Source organism: Nannobrachium achirus (genome assembly GCF_963921795.1).
Source record: "Nannobrachium achirus genome assembly, chromosome: 11".
Lineage (NCBI taxonomy): Eukaryota > Metazoa > Chordata > Actinopteri > Myctophiformes > Myctophidae > Nannobrachium > Nannobrachium achirus.
In genome coordinates, this window is record NC_137820.1 from 14,164,650 (window position 1) to 14,182,837 (window position 18,188).

The 18,188-nt window shown below is 43.9% G+C and overlaps 1 protein-coding gene across 1 annotated transcript in view; it reads left to right on the forward strand.

The window, feature by feature from the left end:
* The window catches only part of ccdc33 (coiled-coil domain containing 33), a gene marked incomplete at both ends in the record, with an annotated part of 95,061 nt that overhangs the window by 75,842 nt on the left and 1,031 nt on the right, over positions 1–18,188 (forward strand). The window contains 7 exon segments of the mRNA XM_080736875.1: positions 387–574; positions 736–799; positions 12,263–12,458; positions 14,065–14,153; positions 15,408–15,539; positions 17,290–17,377; positions 17,845–17,977. Of these exon segments, the coding sequence (XP_080593001.1) occupies positions 387–574; positions 736–799; positions 12,263–12,458; positions 14,065–14,153; positions 15,408–15,539; positions 17,290–17,377; positions 17,845–17,977 (890 nt within the window).

Below are 18,188 nucleotides of genomic sequence, written 5' to 3' on the forward strand. Positions count from 1 at the left end.
TCCTCCACTTATGTCTATTATTTGTACAGGTTAAGGCACCTTGCCGTACAGATCATTTATTATGATCAGGGGTTATCGCCATGTTGGCTTGTGCTGGACATTTTGGTCAAAATTCAATTTTTGCCACAGACATACAAAACGAGTGGACAATAATGTTACCAAAAACACATAAAGATCTAGCCCTGAATGACCATAACAGGTCGGTAACTTTGACATTCAGTAATTGGGTCTTATGATCAAAATAAGAACATTATAATGGTTTGTAAAAAATTAAATCTCTGATTTGCCACGGACAAGACCAAGTCTTGCCACGGACACATGTGTCCGTGTACGGACACATTGATGAGCCCTGATTATGATCTACTATGTATTTTCTCCCTCTCCAGCTTCAGACAGATGGATACAACCTGCCATCCTATGATGCCCTGGCCAAGATCCTACCAGATTATCAGTACCTCTTCCAGACAAACAAGTCAGAGTCCCACCACACAGCCCAGCAGGGCCAGGACAGCAACAAGCCCAGGGACCCCTCTAATATCAACCAAACCTATCAAGTACCTCCTCTACAGAAAAGGTAATTAGAGGTATTCATTCCAGTGATGAACCATTATTTCACAGAGAAAGAATCGATACTCATCAGAATTCATTGAAATATTGATGTTTTTTTTTTTCATAATATAATTGTGACTTTTTTACAAATGGATGGTTTTGATTGTGATATGTTTCCTGTTCTAGACCTGCTCTACCCGACTTTGAGAATGGTGCCCGCATGCAAGAGATCACTGCCCTCCAAACACAGGTCTGAAGCCACTTTAAGCTACTTGCCTGATTCCTACTACAGCGCCCCCTCATCTCTCCCCTCACTCACTCTCCTATCCCTCCTTACTGTTCTATTTCAATAAAAATCACACCCGTGTGAAGTGGAGCTGTGTGTGTGTGTGTGTGTGTGTGTGTGTGTGTGTGTGTGTGTGTGTGTGTGTGTGTGTGTGTGTGTGTGTGTGTGTGTGTGTGTGTGTGTGTGTGTGGATCATGTGTACCGATTTTTGTGACATTTGAAGAAAATATGTAGGAAAAGGAGCAAAAAGTGTGTTTTGGAGAAAATTCAAGATGGCGGAAAATCTATCATGGCGCAAATGGGCGTGGCCTATATGGGGAGATGCGTCATGACCCAAGGAATCCAGGGAAAAAATATTTTTAATTTTCCGACCTACGGTTCAAGAGTTACAGGCCAAAACGTAAAGTGGGGTGTTATAGCGCCACCATGAGGCCAAATGACACAATTATTTTTTATTTAATCCTTGAAATCATTATGAACCTCCTCTCCAAGTCTTGAAACTGTAGCCCCTGTGGTTTGCGAGAGACAAATAATTGAATGTGAGTTTTTGCGATTCCCATTCTAAGTCAATGGGGAAAATTAATTCACTAATAAATTAATATCAATTAAACTATAGAACCTTTCTCTTAGAAAAGTAATAGCCCACGATTCCCGAGTAAGCCGGTCGATTTGACATATGGCGCGAGTGTTTGGTGGCAAAACTGTGGGACTAGTGGCGTGCCGAAGTTTAGGAAGTTCAGGCTACATACACACAGACACACACACAGACACACAGACAGACAGACAGACACACAGACCCACACAGCCACGTATAGGGAGCCTGTGTTTCACACAGCTCCAAAAAAGTTACTCAGAACATTGGCTCTCAAAATGGGGTCCCTCCCATCTCCCCAGAGAATCTTAAGAGGGGACAAGACACCCATGATGCCTTAACATTAATCATTTTAATGCAGCTCCTCTACCAATATTATCCACTATCAATTTAGTCTCTGTTTTTAATCAACAGTACTTCGTTACAGTGGCAAGGTGTCCACCTTGAAATGGGAGGTTGGGGTACAATCCCCGACGAGTCATACCAAAGTTTATTAAAATGATACTGAATGCCTCCCTGCTTGGTACTCAGCAATATGGCTTGGCAACCAAGCCTAGATATTTTCCAGAGGGAGTTGGACCTGGTAAATAAATCATAACATTTGTTTTGTTGAATACGAAATGGGTGGCATTGACTGAATCTGGACACTTCCAAAAGTATCAGTGAAGTTGTTGATTTGTTTCAAACTGCTTCAATGTGATTGTCTTAACTTGGTGTATCGTTTCCATCTGGCACAACAAAGACTTACATGCGTGTTCCAGTGATTTCTTTCTTCTATCCTTAAATCCATTTGCAGAATTTAGGTGAATTCTCTTAAACTGTACATTATAATCATAAATGTTAATGTGTGGATCATGGGTAGACAAAGATATAGGATAGATAAGATGGATACATAGAATTGGAAGATGGCCGAAATTGTCACTGGCCAAAATCCCAGATCTAGAGATTGTGCCTTATGTCGGCTATATGGTTATTATTAGCTTTGAAGGGACGGTGCCACTGAAAGCCCAACGGGACAGGACGCCATGCTGTGTCCTGTGTTATTACAACACCCAGTTGGAAGCATCTCTCTGTCTCTCTATCTGGCCAGGTTCCTAAATCAGAGACCTGACGGAGACAGTTTCTGTCTCACACAGTACAGACAGCCTCTCAGCTCCACCAGTGAGACACTCTAGAGCAGGGGTCTTCAATGTTTTCACTTCCACTTGAACCGTCAATACTTAATAAACTTGACCTTTCACTCTGTACTTAGTCTGCTCTTTTTCCCCTCTACACCAAACTTCTTTGCCGGAAATAGCCGATCTACAAGCTCACAACGCCTCGCAGCACGAGGCGTTGTGAGCTTGTAGATCTGCTATTTTTTGGCTAAGGTTCTCAGAATATGCAGGATTCAAGTGGTTAATATAAAAAAGGAGGAAAAAAAGCTTCTATCACACAAAGATTTGGAGGACCCCCTGTAAACCCTCTTGAACCCCATTGCCCCCGCCGGCGGGGGCAAAAGGTGTTGACCCCTGAACAGCTGTCAATAAATGTCAATAAATCAATAGAGACCAAATCAAACTACAATTTCTTTGTTGATTATTGTTACAGTGGTCCTACAGCATAGTAATCAGCTGCCATTGTATTTTTCATCCTTACATTACCCATATTACAGTATTATTACTACTTATTGTTACTCGTTTTTATCATTTTTCACCCTATACTTTAACATTACTAATATTACAGCACTACTCTCACTAAAGCATGTGTAGAGTTTACATAGTTTGGAATATATTCATACAATTTTGCCTATCAATTGATGACACCTTGGTGAACAATTTCTCCATTCACTATATATGTTTTCAATGAGGTCTTGAGGCTCATTCACTATTCAGAAGGCAAAATTTCCATAGGCGGAGGTCTTTTTCAATCATCTTTTCCTAGCTAAATGATCACAGCAGGACAATTTGGTAAGACAAGTGTGATGTTTTACACTGCATTTGTGGATTTTCAGGGGTTAGCTGACATTTGGTGGGTCAAGAGTAGCCACAATCATGGTAGTTTTCTGTCCACAACTGTTCCAATTTGGGCATACATTTTAGGCGGATTTTTCCCCTGGACCCCCCTGGGGCTTAAGAGTACCCAGGGGTCCCGGACCCCCTGTTGGAGACCCCTGCTCTAGAGACAAAATGACAGCATGGTAGAATAGATTAACATTTCATCCTGTCTGATTAGGTCAATACTTGTGCTGTCGGCGGAGGTCTGAAGGGCACCGCCCGACCAGGCGCCCGTGCATAACTTGACATTTTCTGTCGTGCATTTCGATAACCTTCTCCTAATTTCTGTTCACAGTTAGGCGACTTGAGTTTGTGGCTGGACATGTGGAGAGAATTCGTGTCAGTGAACACAAGGTTCTAAGTTATTCTTTTAAATGTTCCCATCTGTCTGATAAAATCAGACAGAAGACAGAGATCTGAGTCGGAATGGGACAATTTCAAGGTGACTGGCTGTGGCTGCATAGACTTACACTACAGCCATTATGATAATTGCCTTAGAAGAATATGGGTCACATAAAGTCCCTTTGCGTACAGTATACAAGCTCTAAAAAACATGCACGAGAACACACACGAGAACACACACACACACACACACACACACACACACACACACACACACACGCACACACACACACACACACACACACACACACACACACACACACACACACCCAGAGTGCCTTCCTATATGCGGTCGCTGCCATCTGTTTGTGATGTAATTGTCCTAGAGCGACGGAGAGTGTGGAAGCCTGCCCCCTTTTTAATGTCTTCAAAGCCCACCGAGGAGGGGCCACCCGCAGCATTCCTAGAGCGAGACGGAGGGAGGCCCCCTTTTTATTCTGCCCAGATGATGGGGCTTCCCGTACTCATCATTTGGGGCCCCCTCCTTCCCATCATGCCTTTGGGTCCCCCCCCCGTATCTCTGGCCTCATCTGTAGTCATCATCATTGTCACCTTGTCCCTGCCCTTTCAATTAGACGCTCAATTTCATCCCGGTGTCCCAGGGGAGCCTCAACCACCCCTAGCCCCAGATTGGAATCTTCAAATAGATACCGCCCTCGCGCGTACGCCCAGGCCCTGCTCTTAGTCCTGCATTGTGTTCTTTGTGCACGCTCCGACACCACTGATGGAGTGGAACATGCGACATTGGACAGAACAATGCGCCGGTATGCTGTCGCACAGCAAGCACATGCCTTGCAGTGCAATGCCGTCATGAAAGAGCCTCTTTAACAATGGAGGCCAGCTGTAATAGCTCATCAGCATAATGGTGGTGTTGCTTCTTCTCAGGAATTCACCTTTGTTATAAATAATACGGCTGTGAAGAATATTTGTATACTTTTTTTGTGTTCATGAAAAGAAATGGGAGCCTTGTGGAAAGAAGCAGTTTTTGTCTGCAATTATCAAGCTTCTGGCGTGTGCCAGAAGCTGACCAACCTGATGTCTGTCAGCCACATGTGCAATTCTGTCTCGATAACTGTGTCAGTATAATCTCCACTTCCAATAAAGCATTTTTTATGATTATACCAACAACAACGACAACAATAATAATACATAATAATCTTTCAGTGGTTTGTATTCTTTTCACCTTTTCTAAGCAGGTGAATGGATCCTACCTAGTGCATTGGAAAAGGACTTTCAAATAAACAAAAATAGACAACATATTAGATCAATGCTTTGTGAGCTTGTAGATCTGCTATCTTCTCTATTTCACTGTTATTTTTAAATAGGGCTTAAGGGGTTAATAGCGGTACATTCCATGCATGTACCAGCAGGGTTTATCCCAAATCCCTGTGACAAAAGACCTTGACATGATGGGGTCTTATTGTCCCTTTGAAACTGAGGAACTTACAGGCCATTAGAATTTCACTCACAACTTCAGAAAATCGATTACAGAAACATTCAACTGTGTTGCATAAAGGTCTCTGTTTTGCCTTTGTATCATGTTCTAATTGCCGCCCCTTAATGCATGAGCTTGAGGGAAACCTTGGGAAATCAGTGTTGATTATTCAAGCATTGAGCCTCATGATAAATTGTCAGACATGCATTGGCGCTCAGGCGCGACAGCGTTTTTAATCCTGTTTGAGGATGCAGAGAGACTTCCTGAGCTGTTCTGAGAATACTCTGTAGATCTCTATTAACCCATGGGCCTACAGAGACATCTAGTGGTGTGGGCAGAGATGGGCAGTATTTGAAATAATTATTTGAAATACTTTTTTGTATTTGTAATTTGTATTTGGCTGGGATGGAAAAATTGGACGTAATTTGTATCAAAATACTTTCAGGTCTAGTATTTTCTGTATTTGAAATACAAAATACATTTTTAATTTAATTTAATTCTCAAATGCACACATTTTATACATTCACAAAGGTTTAGACTGTAGGGGGAAAGACACATTTTATTTCAATCTAATTTGCTGGTGGTTCATGTGTGTGTGTGTGATACAGCCTTAGCACTGATTTGCTTCAAATGTAACGTGCTTTATGATTACAATTTACAATTTCGAATTACTTGCACCAGCAGAGCGTGCAAGTACTGCATTCGGCTGCGTATGTATGTAGGTACGTTGGTGGTAGCTGTGTGTGTTTAAGCACACAGCCCACGGGTATTCAACTAAATAAGGCAGGTGGCCACAATTGTAAAATGACTTGAAGTCGGGGGCGACAGCGTGTCTGTGGGGTAACAGGTAATCTCGCCGAAATGAAGGTCGCCGGAAAACGTGGAAGAGTCGCCGAGGAAGGCTCACCAATTTCGGTGGAATTCTCGCCTGCCTGATTTGGAATTGTCGCCGACAGCTTTTACATGTCGCCGACAGTGTCGCCGACGTTTTTGGAATAGTCGCCTATTTTTATACCATTATAGATAACAAGGTATAAAGACTCTCTGATGCCCAGTATTCAAGTGAAACATCCTGGCCCCTCAACTGTTGCTTTAAACACATGAGCTAAATTGCTCAAGAGACGCAGAGACGCAGCAGCTTTAAACACATGAGCTAAATTGCTCAAGAGACGCAGAGACGCAGCAGCAGCCAGCCAGTGGTGTTGCCAGATTGTCATTTGCGAGAGAAACAAACGTATTGGATCTGCAGATTTAATAGCAGCACGTCTGACTGCACAGATCGCTTCGTTGGGATTAAAACCGCTCGTAGTCCTACCACAGTGGTGCGGTGGTAGGACGTGGCTTTGGAAATAAACGTCATGACACTTTACCTTTTTCTATGCAAACTATAAAGTCTTCAATCAATCCATTTCATCCTCCATGACACAAACGATGCCACTATGTGCTGAGTCGCGGCTCGCAACGACGTGGCTTTGGAAATAAACGTCATGACACTTTACCTTTTTCTATGCAAACTATAAAGTCTTCAATCAATCCATTTCATCCTCCATGACACAAACGATGCCACTATGTGCTGAGTCGCGGCTCGCAACGACGTGGCTTTGGAAATAAACGTCATGACACTTTACCTTTTTCTATGTGTAGTGATACGCGGAAGCGGGGATTGAACCCGGGACTCCCACTCCAACGCACAACCAGTCGTGCTAATAGGGCTGAGCCCGATTAGCAGGGCTGTTGTCGCTGGTTCATGGCTGGGTGCTACATTCACCCCCCTGGTCTTTTGGAGCGCGCCCTCGCGCTTCACACATCACGCCGCGGACCGCCGCACACGACGTGGCACTGTTCCCTCACGCGAGGACATCACGCTCCTCATCCTGCCGACAACGCCAGATGTAGTGATACGCGGAAGCGGGGATTGAACCCGGGACTCCCACTCGCCAGTCCAACGCACAACCAGTCGTGCTAATAGGGCTGAGCCCGATTAGCAGGGCTGTTGTCGCTGGTTCATGGCTGGGTGCTACATTCACCCCCCTGGTCTTTTGGAGCGCGCCCTCGCGCTTCACACATCACGCCGCGGACCGCCGCACACGACGTGGCACTGTTCCCTCACGCGAGGACATCACGCTCCTCATCCTGCCGACAACGCCAGATGTAGTGATACGCGGAAGCGGGGATTGAACCCGGGACTCCCACTCGCCAGTCCAACGCACAACCAGTCGTGCTAATAGGGCTGAGCCCGATTAGCAGGGCTGTTGTCGCTGGTTCATGGCTGGGTGCTACATATGCAAACTATAAAGTCTTCAATCAATCCATTTCATCCTCCATGACACAAACGATGCCACTATGTGCTGAGTCGCGGCTCGCAACATGATGCCTGTCAGACAGTAAAATAAAACTGTGTAGATATAGGTCTAGTTTGATATAATTAGGCCTACATTTCTGTTGATGTTTCAACCAAGGGACGAGTTTGTGATTCCCCCATATCCATATAAAACACTCTTGATAGCTGATACAACAGAAGTAAATTACATTTCACAGAAGATCTTTTTAATTTGCAAAAGATTTTAAGACAAGGGGTGTTATATTATAGCAATTGATGCAACAATGATGTGTGGAACACTAATGGAGAGACATGGCACGCATTACGCGTCGTGCGTAATGCCATCCAGCCCATTTAATTGCGTTTTGCCATTGCCATATGGACAGAGAGATTTCTCTATACGGGGCCATGTAGAAGTAATCAAAGCCATCAGCTGTAGCCTGTAAATGATCAGTCAATCAATTAAAAGGGTACCCACGTCCGTTTAGTTTGGCAGGTCCTGTGCAGGGCTGCAGGCTGAGTTTCAATTGTTTTTTACCGTCATATCAGACAGCGATTTATCTCCGACACAAATTGCCTATTATAGGCCTATTGTAATAGCCTACAACAGGGGTCTTCAACGTTTTCATGCCGGGGACCCCCAAACTGATGGGGAGATGGAGCAGGGACCCCCTACCACCTCGTAGGGTGGGGGAGTCGGGGCTACGATTTTTTATATATTTTAAACATGTACAAGTTACAGCGAGCAGGGTGGGCCGTACCACTACCATTTCTAAACATACTACTTATTAACTGAGAACCAATGTCAATAATATCAACAATCTGTCAATTGCATAGTAATCATGTATTCAAGCTATTCAAAATGGATAGAATCTTTTTTTTTAACATAAATGTAAAAAAAAAAAAAAAACATTTTTTGATTTTTTTTTTTATTTTTTTTATTTTTTTTAAGCAATAATTTCGCGGACCCCCTGCAGTACCTCCGCGGACCCCCTAGGGGTCGCGGACCCCCTGTTGAAGACCCCTGGCCTACAATAATTGGCTGGGATGTAGGCCTAATATTACAATTAGTGTGATGATGTGAACTCTAAACGTTCCCCTAATCCCTAACTCTTGACGCAAAGCTATAAGATTCATGTGATATCCTACTCTATAATGTCAGGTCTAAGTTGTGGCATTTAGTACATTATTTCTATTTGATACCAGTGACATGCAGTGACATGCATTCTGAGACTCTCTCAGAATGCATTGATTTAATCGAATCTTAGAAAAAAGAAAGAAAAAAATTCTGCGCCTATTCTCATTTAATACTATTTCATACTGGCCTGGGATTGTTTTCTTAATAGGCCTATGATTGTTGAATGTCCATACAAAATGCACTTTGTATTTAGGCCTACTTTGAATTTCAAAGTGGGCTATTAATCTTTCTGTTTGGTGAAACAGATACTTGACTGTGCACATTTCAATATGATGTCAAATGCCACTTTGCTGCTTTGTCCATATGCGCTTAGGAAGCAAAGTAAGAGTAAGACACCAGTTTCATTCGAACATGGCTCGTCAATTATGAAGCGATTTAAAAAAATAAAACGTCACCTCATTCATTGGAAAGCCCCACTTCCATGACCAATGACTGTAGCCTATCACCTGATACACGTGTTATCATATCCTTGCTATGGGACTGTTATCAAAATTGTCATACCTTAGAGAAGGCTCAGTAGTCAGACTACCAGCTACCAGTAGCTGGGTAGTCCCAATATCAACCTTAATATCAGCCGAGAAGAAAGAAAAAAAAAGTTGCTCCCAAAGCGAGATTCGATACCGCGCCCAGTGACATCAGCCACCCGACGCTACCGTTCACGCCACTATAGACGACGGAGCCGCGCCGTCTCAGGCGCCGATGAGCCCCGTGAGGAGCCGCCGAGGCGAGCGATAGCGAAGCCGAGTCGCCGCGACGAGCGGTGCGAACGGCGCCTGAGCCGACTCAGCGGCGTTACCGAATTATGTGCCGTTATGGACAGAATAGTAAATTTTGACCAGGGGACTGCTCAAATAAAGGAGTATCCACGTTGTCAAAAATAAGAGCAGACAAAAGAACGAACGATTTCCAACCGTCTCGTTAGCTCAGTTGTTAGAGCATGGGACTAGTAAAACTCAGACCCGGGTTCGATTCTCACAGGGAGCCACCAGTACGTTATTCCAGAGAACGTGCGTTGGCGCATGCGCATTGCAATGACAAGTCTATGGGTGATATCGGAACTACCAGCTCCTGGTAGTTGGTAGTCTGACTACTGAGCCTTGGCCAAGGCATGACAGGGGTGATAACAGACCCATCCCAAGGGAGGATAACACGGGGATCGGCTGAGCCTATATATAGTAGTGTTCCTATTAAATATAAATATTTAAACGTTGGCTGATCTACCAGCTCTACAGACTCCTGTCCCAAAACTGACATTTCCTGATTCTCAAAGCTCTGAGCTTTGGTTGGCAGCTTGTAGATCGGCTATTTTCAAATAAACTAGGACTTATTAAGTGGATTGATTATGTATGTTTGTAAAACCTACAGAATAAAATAAACTCGTCCCTTGGTTGAAACATCAACAGAAATGTAGGCCTAATTATATCAAACTATATCCACAAAGTTTTATTTTACTGTCTGACAGCATCATGTTGCGAGCCGCGACTCAGCACATAGTGGCACGTGCACACATTAGACATCAAAGGGGCTTGAGCCCCTGCCCTTTTATCCACTGGTAAAAAGTGCCCTCCGGCCGCACATTGGCACTCGCCATTACTGCTCTCCAGTCTAGACCATGAATGCGTTTTTTTTACTATGGTGAAAGAAATGCAAACGCCCTTTTCCGTGCCATATACCTGAATGCAGCTCCTGAACTTGAATGCAAGTATGTTGAAAGAATTGACCTCTTTTAGAAGTGTCAGCCCCTGCCTCTCTAACATTCTCTGCACGTCCCTGGCACACACTGACAGCTGCACGGAGTGCATGCACACTGTTTTCCTCGTGTCGTCTTGGTCGGAGGCGCGAGCATAGGCTCGGTTAAAGTAGTTTGTGTCATGGAGGATGAAATGGATTGATTGAAGACTTTATTAGAAGTTTGCATAGAAAAAGGTAAAGTTTCATGACGTTTATTTCCAAAGCCACGTACCACCGCACCACTATGGTAGGACTACGAGCGGTTTTAATCCCAACGAAGCGATCTGTGCATCCAATACGTTGTAGTCGTTGGTCAGAGACAAAGTTGCCAGCAGCCAGCTTGTACAGTTATAAAGCTTAGACCCTATAGTTTCTCTAAATAGCACAGGTACAAAACATGTAGTAGTATACTACTGTAACGTGTGAATGGGTGACATATGGGTAGGGTAGCCTACACTCGCTCCCTTTGTTGTCTATTTTGGGCATCAGAGTTTTAAATGCTAAGTAGGCTATAATGGTTTATAAATATATACCCCACTCACTCACTCACTCACTCACTCACTCCCTTTATACCTTTGTTGTCTATAGGCCTAATGGTTTATAAATATAGGCGACTATTCCAAACACGTCGGCGACCATTCTCGATGAGATTCCTCACTGCCTGGATGAGTTTTCTATAACGCCAGGCGACTATTCCAAACACGTCGGCGACACTTGTCGGCGACCATTCCGGGCGACCTTCATTTCGGCGACTCTACTGGTATTCGTTTGTGGTTAACCGTTTGTTTTATGTGCTATTGGCCTATATAGGACACAACAATCAGTGGTGTGTTCTACCGTGTTACGCTTTAGCCTATACGTAGTATGACATGCAGAATAAAAACAAAAAGCTTGGCCCTCTCCATTTCATCCATTGAAAACACGCAAGCATAACCACGATCACACGCGCCAGCATTATCGTATACCCTCCAAAAAAATCTAGAATAAACCACTGACAACAATGGACATATTATCTCCATTATGGTAAATTATTATGACCTGCTTCATACATGCATTCATGCCTTTTAATGTTTAATATGATAATTTATCTGCCAGTCCTTTATAATGGATGGATGGATAGATATCATTAATTGATTTGGAATTATATTTCAGAATCTGATTATACTAATATACCCAGACTTCCCTGGCATGGAAGTATCTTTGTGAGAAGAAGACTATATAGGAGGCAGGCTGGCAAGGTGAATTGTTTGTTCGTATGATGATTATTATTATTATTATTATTTCATTTTTTTGAGCATCCGGCTCATAAGAGCACTATTCTAGACAGACCTTCGTTCAGCCCAGGACACTATTGAGGACGAGTTAGTCATACTGTGTAAAACCTACAAGTGGCTGGAGAAGATGGAAAATGAGCAAAATCCACTCAAAACTAATGGATGGAGAAGGACACAGCAGCCACTCAAATTCAGAAATAGCTACAAAAAACAGCTGAATTACTTCCTGTTCTGTTCCTTTGTACCATGCAAATATATATATATATAAATGGGGGAGAGATGGGGAACGACACGCAGCGACGGTCGTCCGGATCGGGAATCAAACCGGCGACGCCGCCATGCATCCATGTGGCAATGCCTAAGTGGTATGCGCCTGGACCAGTAGCCCTACTTTATCAATTGTGACAATTAATTTTGTCTCATTTCTCCGCCTACCCAGGAAGTGGAAAACTACCGCTCAGCCATGAGTAAGATGGCAGAGGACATTATCACCCTGAGAACACAGGTGGCCAGTCTGGAGACGGAGAACAGTCAGCTCCGCAGTGACCTGTCACTGCACCAGGACCTGGGTCGAGACCTGCTGGATGACACCGATGTAGATGTTATGACCAAGGCGGAGATCACCGACCGGATAGGTACAGCATCATGGTCTCTCTTCTAATCCATGATTAGTCCACCATGGTTTTTAGAGCTGCCACTAGGGATGGGCATCGTCTGCGATACTTTTAATGGTATCGATTGCATGACATCGATACTATCGGGTATCGGTTCACGTAAAAACGAACAATACCTCATTTCGATACTCTGGAACACACCCCTGGCCGGTCACATCTGTAACAGTTGGGCTACTGAGAGTTTAATGACTGCTTTAGTAGGCTACACTCGTTACTGTGGAAAATAGCCGACAATAGCCTATAATGTTTATTATTATGATGATTATCCAACGTCTATACCCTCCACTCCGCCACACTGTGTGTTCAACTGCATCACCTCTCCTCTACCGCAGCAGCACAGTTAAACTTAAATAAAAAGTATCGAAAATGGTATTGAAAAAGGTATCGTATCGAGTCCCAGGTATCGAAAAAGGTATATCGATTCAAAGGTGAACGATACCCATCCCTAGCTGCCACACAAGGCAACACTATTGTGATAGTGCCAATAAAACATCATGATGCTTGTGACCAGTTCTTTTTGCTTGTGACCAGTTCTTTTTGTCTCAGGACTTTTTGGTTAGGCCTATGTTTTGTGCAAATCCATTAATACTATATATTCTCCAGATATTCTGCAGACAGACTAATCTCTCAAAAACAGACTATCTGATGGAACAAAACACATAGGGTGCTGTTTTTCCCTTTTATATGACGATGGTTAGCCATATTGCTGACAGACACAGACAGACACACACACACACACACACGCACACACACACACACACGCACGCGCACACACGCACGCACGCACGCACGCACGCACGCACGCACGCACGCACGCACGCACGCACGCACACACACACACAAGTTGTCTCCAGCCAGGCCATGAGCTATATGGGGCTTGACTATGCACACCGGGGGGGAAACGGTCAACAAAGATAGCAGATCTACAAACTCACAATGCGTCTCAATGCATCACGTTGCGATTTTGTAGGTCTGCTATTTTTCGGCAAAGATATTTGAGTAGAGTTGTTGAAAGCTCGCTTGTTTTCCATGAGTTTGGGAATGCAGGTTTGTTTCATTGCCATGGGAAACAGTGATGTGAAGGTTTGTTCTCTGTGTGCTGTGAGATAATCCTTGTGGGTGTCTGGAGTCCTTGGCAGTCAGTGTCGCACTTTAATTAGGCCACAGACACTGATAAACTGTGTGGGCAGCCAGTACATGCCTTATCTGCTAAAGGACAGTTTGTGACCCTCACTAAAAGGCAGCTTTAAAAAATCCTTCTCTGTTGGCATCAAAGCAAAGACTGCAGATTGAATTCCATGCTGAGTCTGAAGGACACTGTTGCTCATTGTTAATCTCCTACATGAGGCTTAGACCTTCCTATTCCAACTCCATGAAGTCTTTGCAATTATTGAATATTCCAAGCAAAAAGATGCTTTGAAACGTAATGAGTTTGGAGACATACAGAGAGACACATATTTGACTGGTGGCAGAAACAACATATAAAGTGTGTACAGAACAGATGCATGTTTATTATTACCCAAATTAAATGTCTTGCATCTTAATTTGTTTAATTATTATCTTGTAGCTGATCTGAAATTTAAACTGTCCAGTGAGACCACAAAGGCTGCTTCCCATAAGGACAAGATCCAACAGCTGCAGAATGAGCTCATCAGGGTAAGAACTTCTACTAACATATCGTCACTGTCGGGCAGAAACCTTGTATCTCCAAGTTTCACATTTGTATGTTTTTTTCCGCAAAGTACAGCCCTGCTTCATCATACAAGGCCGTCGCACAAAAGTAGTGAAAACAGCAGATCTACAAGCACACAACGGTGTAAGGCGTTGTAGATCGGCTGTTTTCACTAGTTTAGTTCATTTTTTAAATGATAAATACAAAACAAACGGTTTTGGACATACAAGGTTTCCACCCGACAACGACGATATAGTCGCTGTTGGGCAGAAACCTTGTACTGTATGTATCCTCATATTTCATCTTTTCATGTTTTATATATTTTGTTTTATTTTATGAAATGCTGTTGGTCATTTTTTAACCACTTGAGCCCTTCGATGTTATTCTTCGTCATACCATAGTGTTGTGGAAAGGTAACGAAAATAGCCCATAACATAGCTCACAACATGTCGCAATGCGACACATTGTGAGCTTCTACTGTAGATCTGTTATTTTGGCTATTCTGAAGAATCTTAAAAGATTTGTGAAATGATAGGCCCGAATTATGGACGCCAGGTTGAAAGTGGTGTGTGGGTTTTATAATATCACTTTATCATACCACTGAGAATGCTGCTGCTTCCCTGATAAAGAGCTCAGGGAACAGACTTTTATAGATTCAATCAAAACAGGAACCTAAATGATACTGTACAGAGAGTATTAAGAAAAATACCCAGCACTCGAGGCTTCACAGGAAAACACAGGGTTACAGACAGACAAACATGGATTTCTGATGCCCTCTGGTGGTGAGCAGAAGCTACGACAATACATACATGAAAATATGTCCTATTTGCTCAGCTGTTCACTCCTATTGTTCAGGTAAGTAAGTACATTTTATTTATAAAGCACCTTTCAAAACATGGTTACAAAGTACCTTGTTCTCACAACAAGTACCAAAATACTGTCCCTCTACAACTAAAGCCAAGCTCTACCCTGTGGTTTCAGCACAAACTCAAACCATATACCCAACCAGGATTTTACTTGAGATGCTTTTCTGCCAGATATTTGGATTTTTTTTAATTTTCTTATTATAATTTCATAATAATGAAGCATGACAAATCTCTGTCCACTCTGGGGACAGCAGTGGCTCGGCCGGGCTCAGCAGGTAGAGCGCTTCGATGCATGGCTCCCCCTGGCTTTGTGTTGGAATGTCCTTGCATAATGAGCGACCTGTAGACCGTTTCACTCTGTGTCCTGTGCAGAAAAATGACAGTGAGAAGGAGTTGCTGATGCTTCAGAAGGTGCACAAGCAACAGCAGGGGGATCTGCAACGCTTCCAGGCTCGCGTCACCAAGCTGGCGAGCTTGGAGATCACAGTAAAACAGCAAGAGAAGGTAAACGAGCAATAACACGTTCCTGACTGACTTAACAACAGGACAGTTGCAATAATATTACAACTGTAAGTCGCAGTTTACTGTCAGAACCGGCGCAGCTTGTCCGTACACGGACGGGTAACACCTGACACTGTGGTTCCCCTGTCACATCACTGTCTTGGCCAGTGTGGCACAGAGTCATAGTGATGTCACAGTGATGTGGACATCAGGGATGTCGATATATAGGCATAAAAGGGACAGAGTCACAGTGATGTCACAGTGATGTGGACATCAGGGATGTCGATATATAGGCATAAAAGGGACAGAGTCACAGTGATGTCACAGTGATGTGGACATCAGGGATCTCCATATATGGGCATAAAAGGGATTTGGTTCCCCTTTCATCCTAGGGATCTCCATATCTCCATATATGGGCATAAAAGGGATCTGTTCCCCTGGCATCACAGGGATCTCCATATATGGGCATAAAAGGGAGAGTCTGTCTGGGTAATACTTGTCTTTTTTGTTGATTGACTCTCACGCTCTGACATCACGCTCTGACATCACTGTGATGTCATGGGAACCGAATCCCTTTTATTGCCATATATGGAGATCCCTGTGATGCCAGGGGAACCAAATCACTTTTATGCCCATATATGGAGATCCCTGATGTCATCAATATTAAGCCCATCCATATCTGTGAATGCCAATATATAATCACTGTGATGTCAGGGGAACCAAATCCCTTTGGCCAGATGGCCAAGACATGGCGCAACCTCGCCCTAGGTCGCTTGTTGCCCTGAGGCGTCTTACTGGTTATATATGAGTGCAAGCAGTTATTGTTGAATGAATGAATGATATATATCTATAAATATACCAGTAAGACTCCCTAATCGGGAGATAAGCGACCGTAGGTCACTTATCTCCACAAATAGGGCAAACATTTGTTTTTCCAAAATCTTCCTGATCCATGTTGATGACATGAGTGTAGACATACTGTACTGTCTAGTGATTGTCGTGATTTTAGGGCAAAATCTGTTGGAGCAGTGTCCAAAAATGTGTTTTTAAAAATCGGCCTGCAGGTGGCGCTATATGGGACAGATCCAAGTTGATGGGATGAATGTAGACATACTGTGTACCGATTTGCGTGATTTTAGGGCAAAGATTTTAGGAGCAGTGTCCAAAAATGTGTTTTGCAAGAATCGGCCTCATGGTGGCGCTAGAAGAGGGCCATGTGAGAAATGAGGGGTGGGGTGTCCACGCTGGCAAGGCAGACGAATAGGTACCGGCCCCGGCTGTCCCGGTCGCTCCTAGCCGGAGTTACGGCATTTTATGTGAGCTGCAGTGTAGGGGGTCCTCCACTGGGGGCGCCACCACTTTTGCATCCGTTCTGGAGCACCAGGAGTCGGTGGTCCCCGGGAATTCCCCGTGAGCAGCCCCGTTGGGGTGGTCATTTGGTCAGTTTAGCACATTTGGTAATTGTTTACATCTGGGGGTCCCCCAGGGACCTGGGGGTCCCTGGAGCTCCGGGGGTCCTTGGAGGTTGTAGTTTGGCAGGCAAGGAACGTGTGTGCAAAATTTGGCATGGATCGGGGCAACGGTTGCGGAGATATGAGCAGGGCAAGAGTGTGACGTGTGAGGTGTGACAGACAGACGGAGGGACGGACGGACGGACGGACGGACGGAGTTACACTTTGTGGAGGTTTTGATAGTAAATGCGACCTACGGTCGCAATCATTCATTACATTTTCTTGTGTTCATTCTTTTTCAGGTCATTGAGAAGATGGAGAAAGCACTAGATAACCGGCTGAGGGAGAAGTACAAACAAAATGTGGTGAAGAACCAGGTAGCCAAAAAAGGTGAGATGACTGCGTCAAGTGATGTATTGAATTCCCCAATGCTGTTGATTAGAAAAATCTTAAAGGAGTAGTTCACCCCCAAAATGACTTTTTCCCCCATTTATTACTACATGGAGACTTGATTACAGGTACTCCATGGAGACTTGAGTTCAAGAATATTTTTTTTGTATTTGTCACATTCCTAAGACAAAAATGTTATTATAGTAAATGTACCCCCATTGATTCTGGTTGGGGAACCGAATGCATTTGGCTCCCCATCCGGAATCAATGGGGTAAATTTATTGTAATCAAATTATTGTCGCGACAAATACAAAAACATATTATTGAACTCAAGTCTCCATGGCGTGAGTAATCAATGGGGAAAAAAAGTCATTTTCGGGGTGAAGACTTCTTTAAGTTAATGAATGATTGAAATTCAGTTTCACGATAATGAACACTGAGCATGTTGCTGTGTGCTGTGAGAGTAGGTGAGGTGGACAGCAGAAAGGAGGAGATGGAGTCTGCCTTGGCGGCAGAGAACGCCCGTCTCAGAGGAGAGCTGGAAAGGATGCGAGAGCAGCCACATTTACCCATCATCATCCAGCCATTAACACAGGTTCAGTACCAGTGTTGCAGTGCTGATTCAATGTTTGGGGGGTACGTGGTTTTCATGACGTCACACGCAAGTCGCTTAACACCTACTATCCAGGTCTACTGATATGCATACAGGCTCGTTTCTTTGTCAAAACTCTTGTTGTGACACTAAAGCCCTTTGCACACAGGCGCGTTTATCCGCACGGATAAAACGGACAATTTCATTTTTTTTAACGAC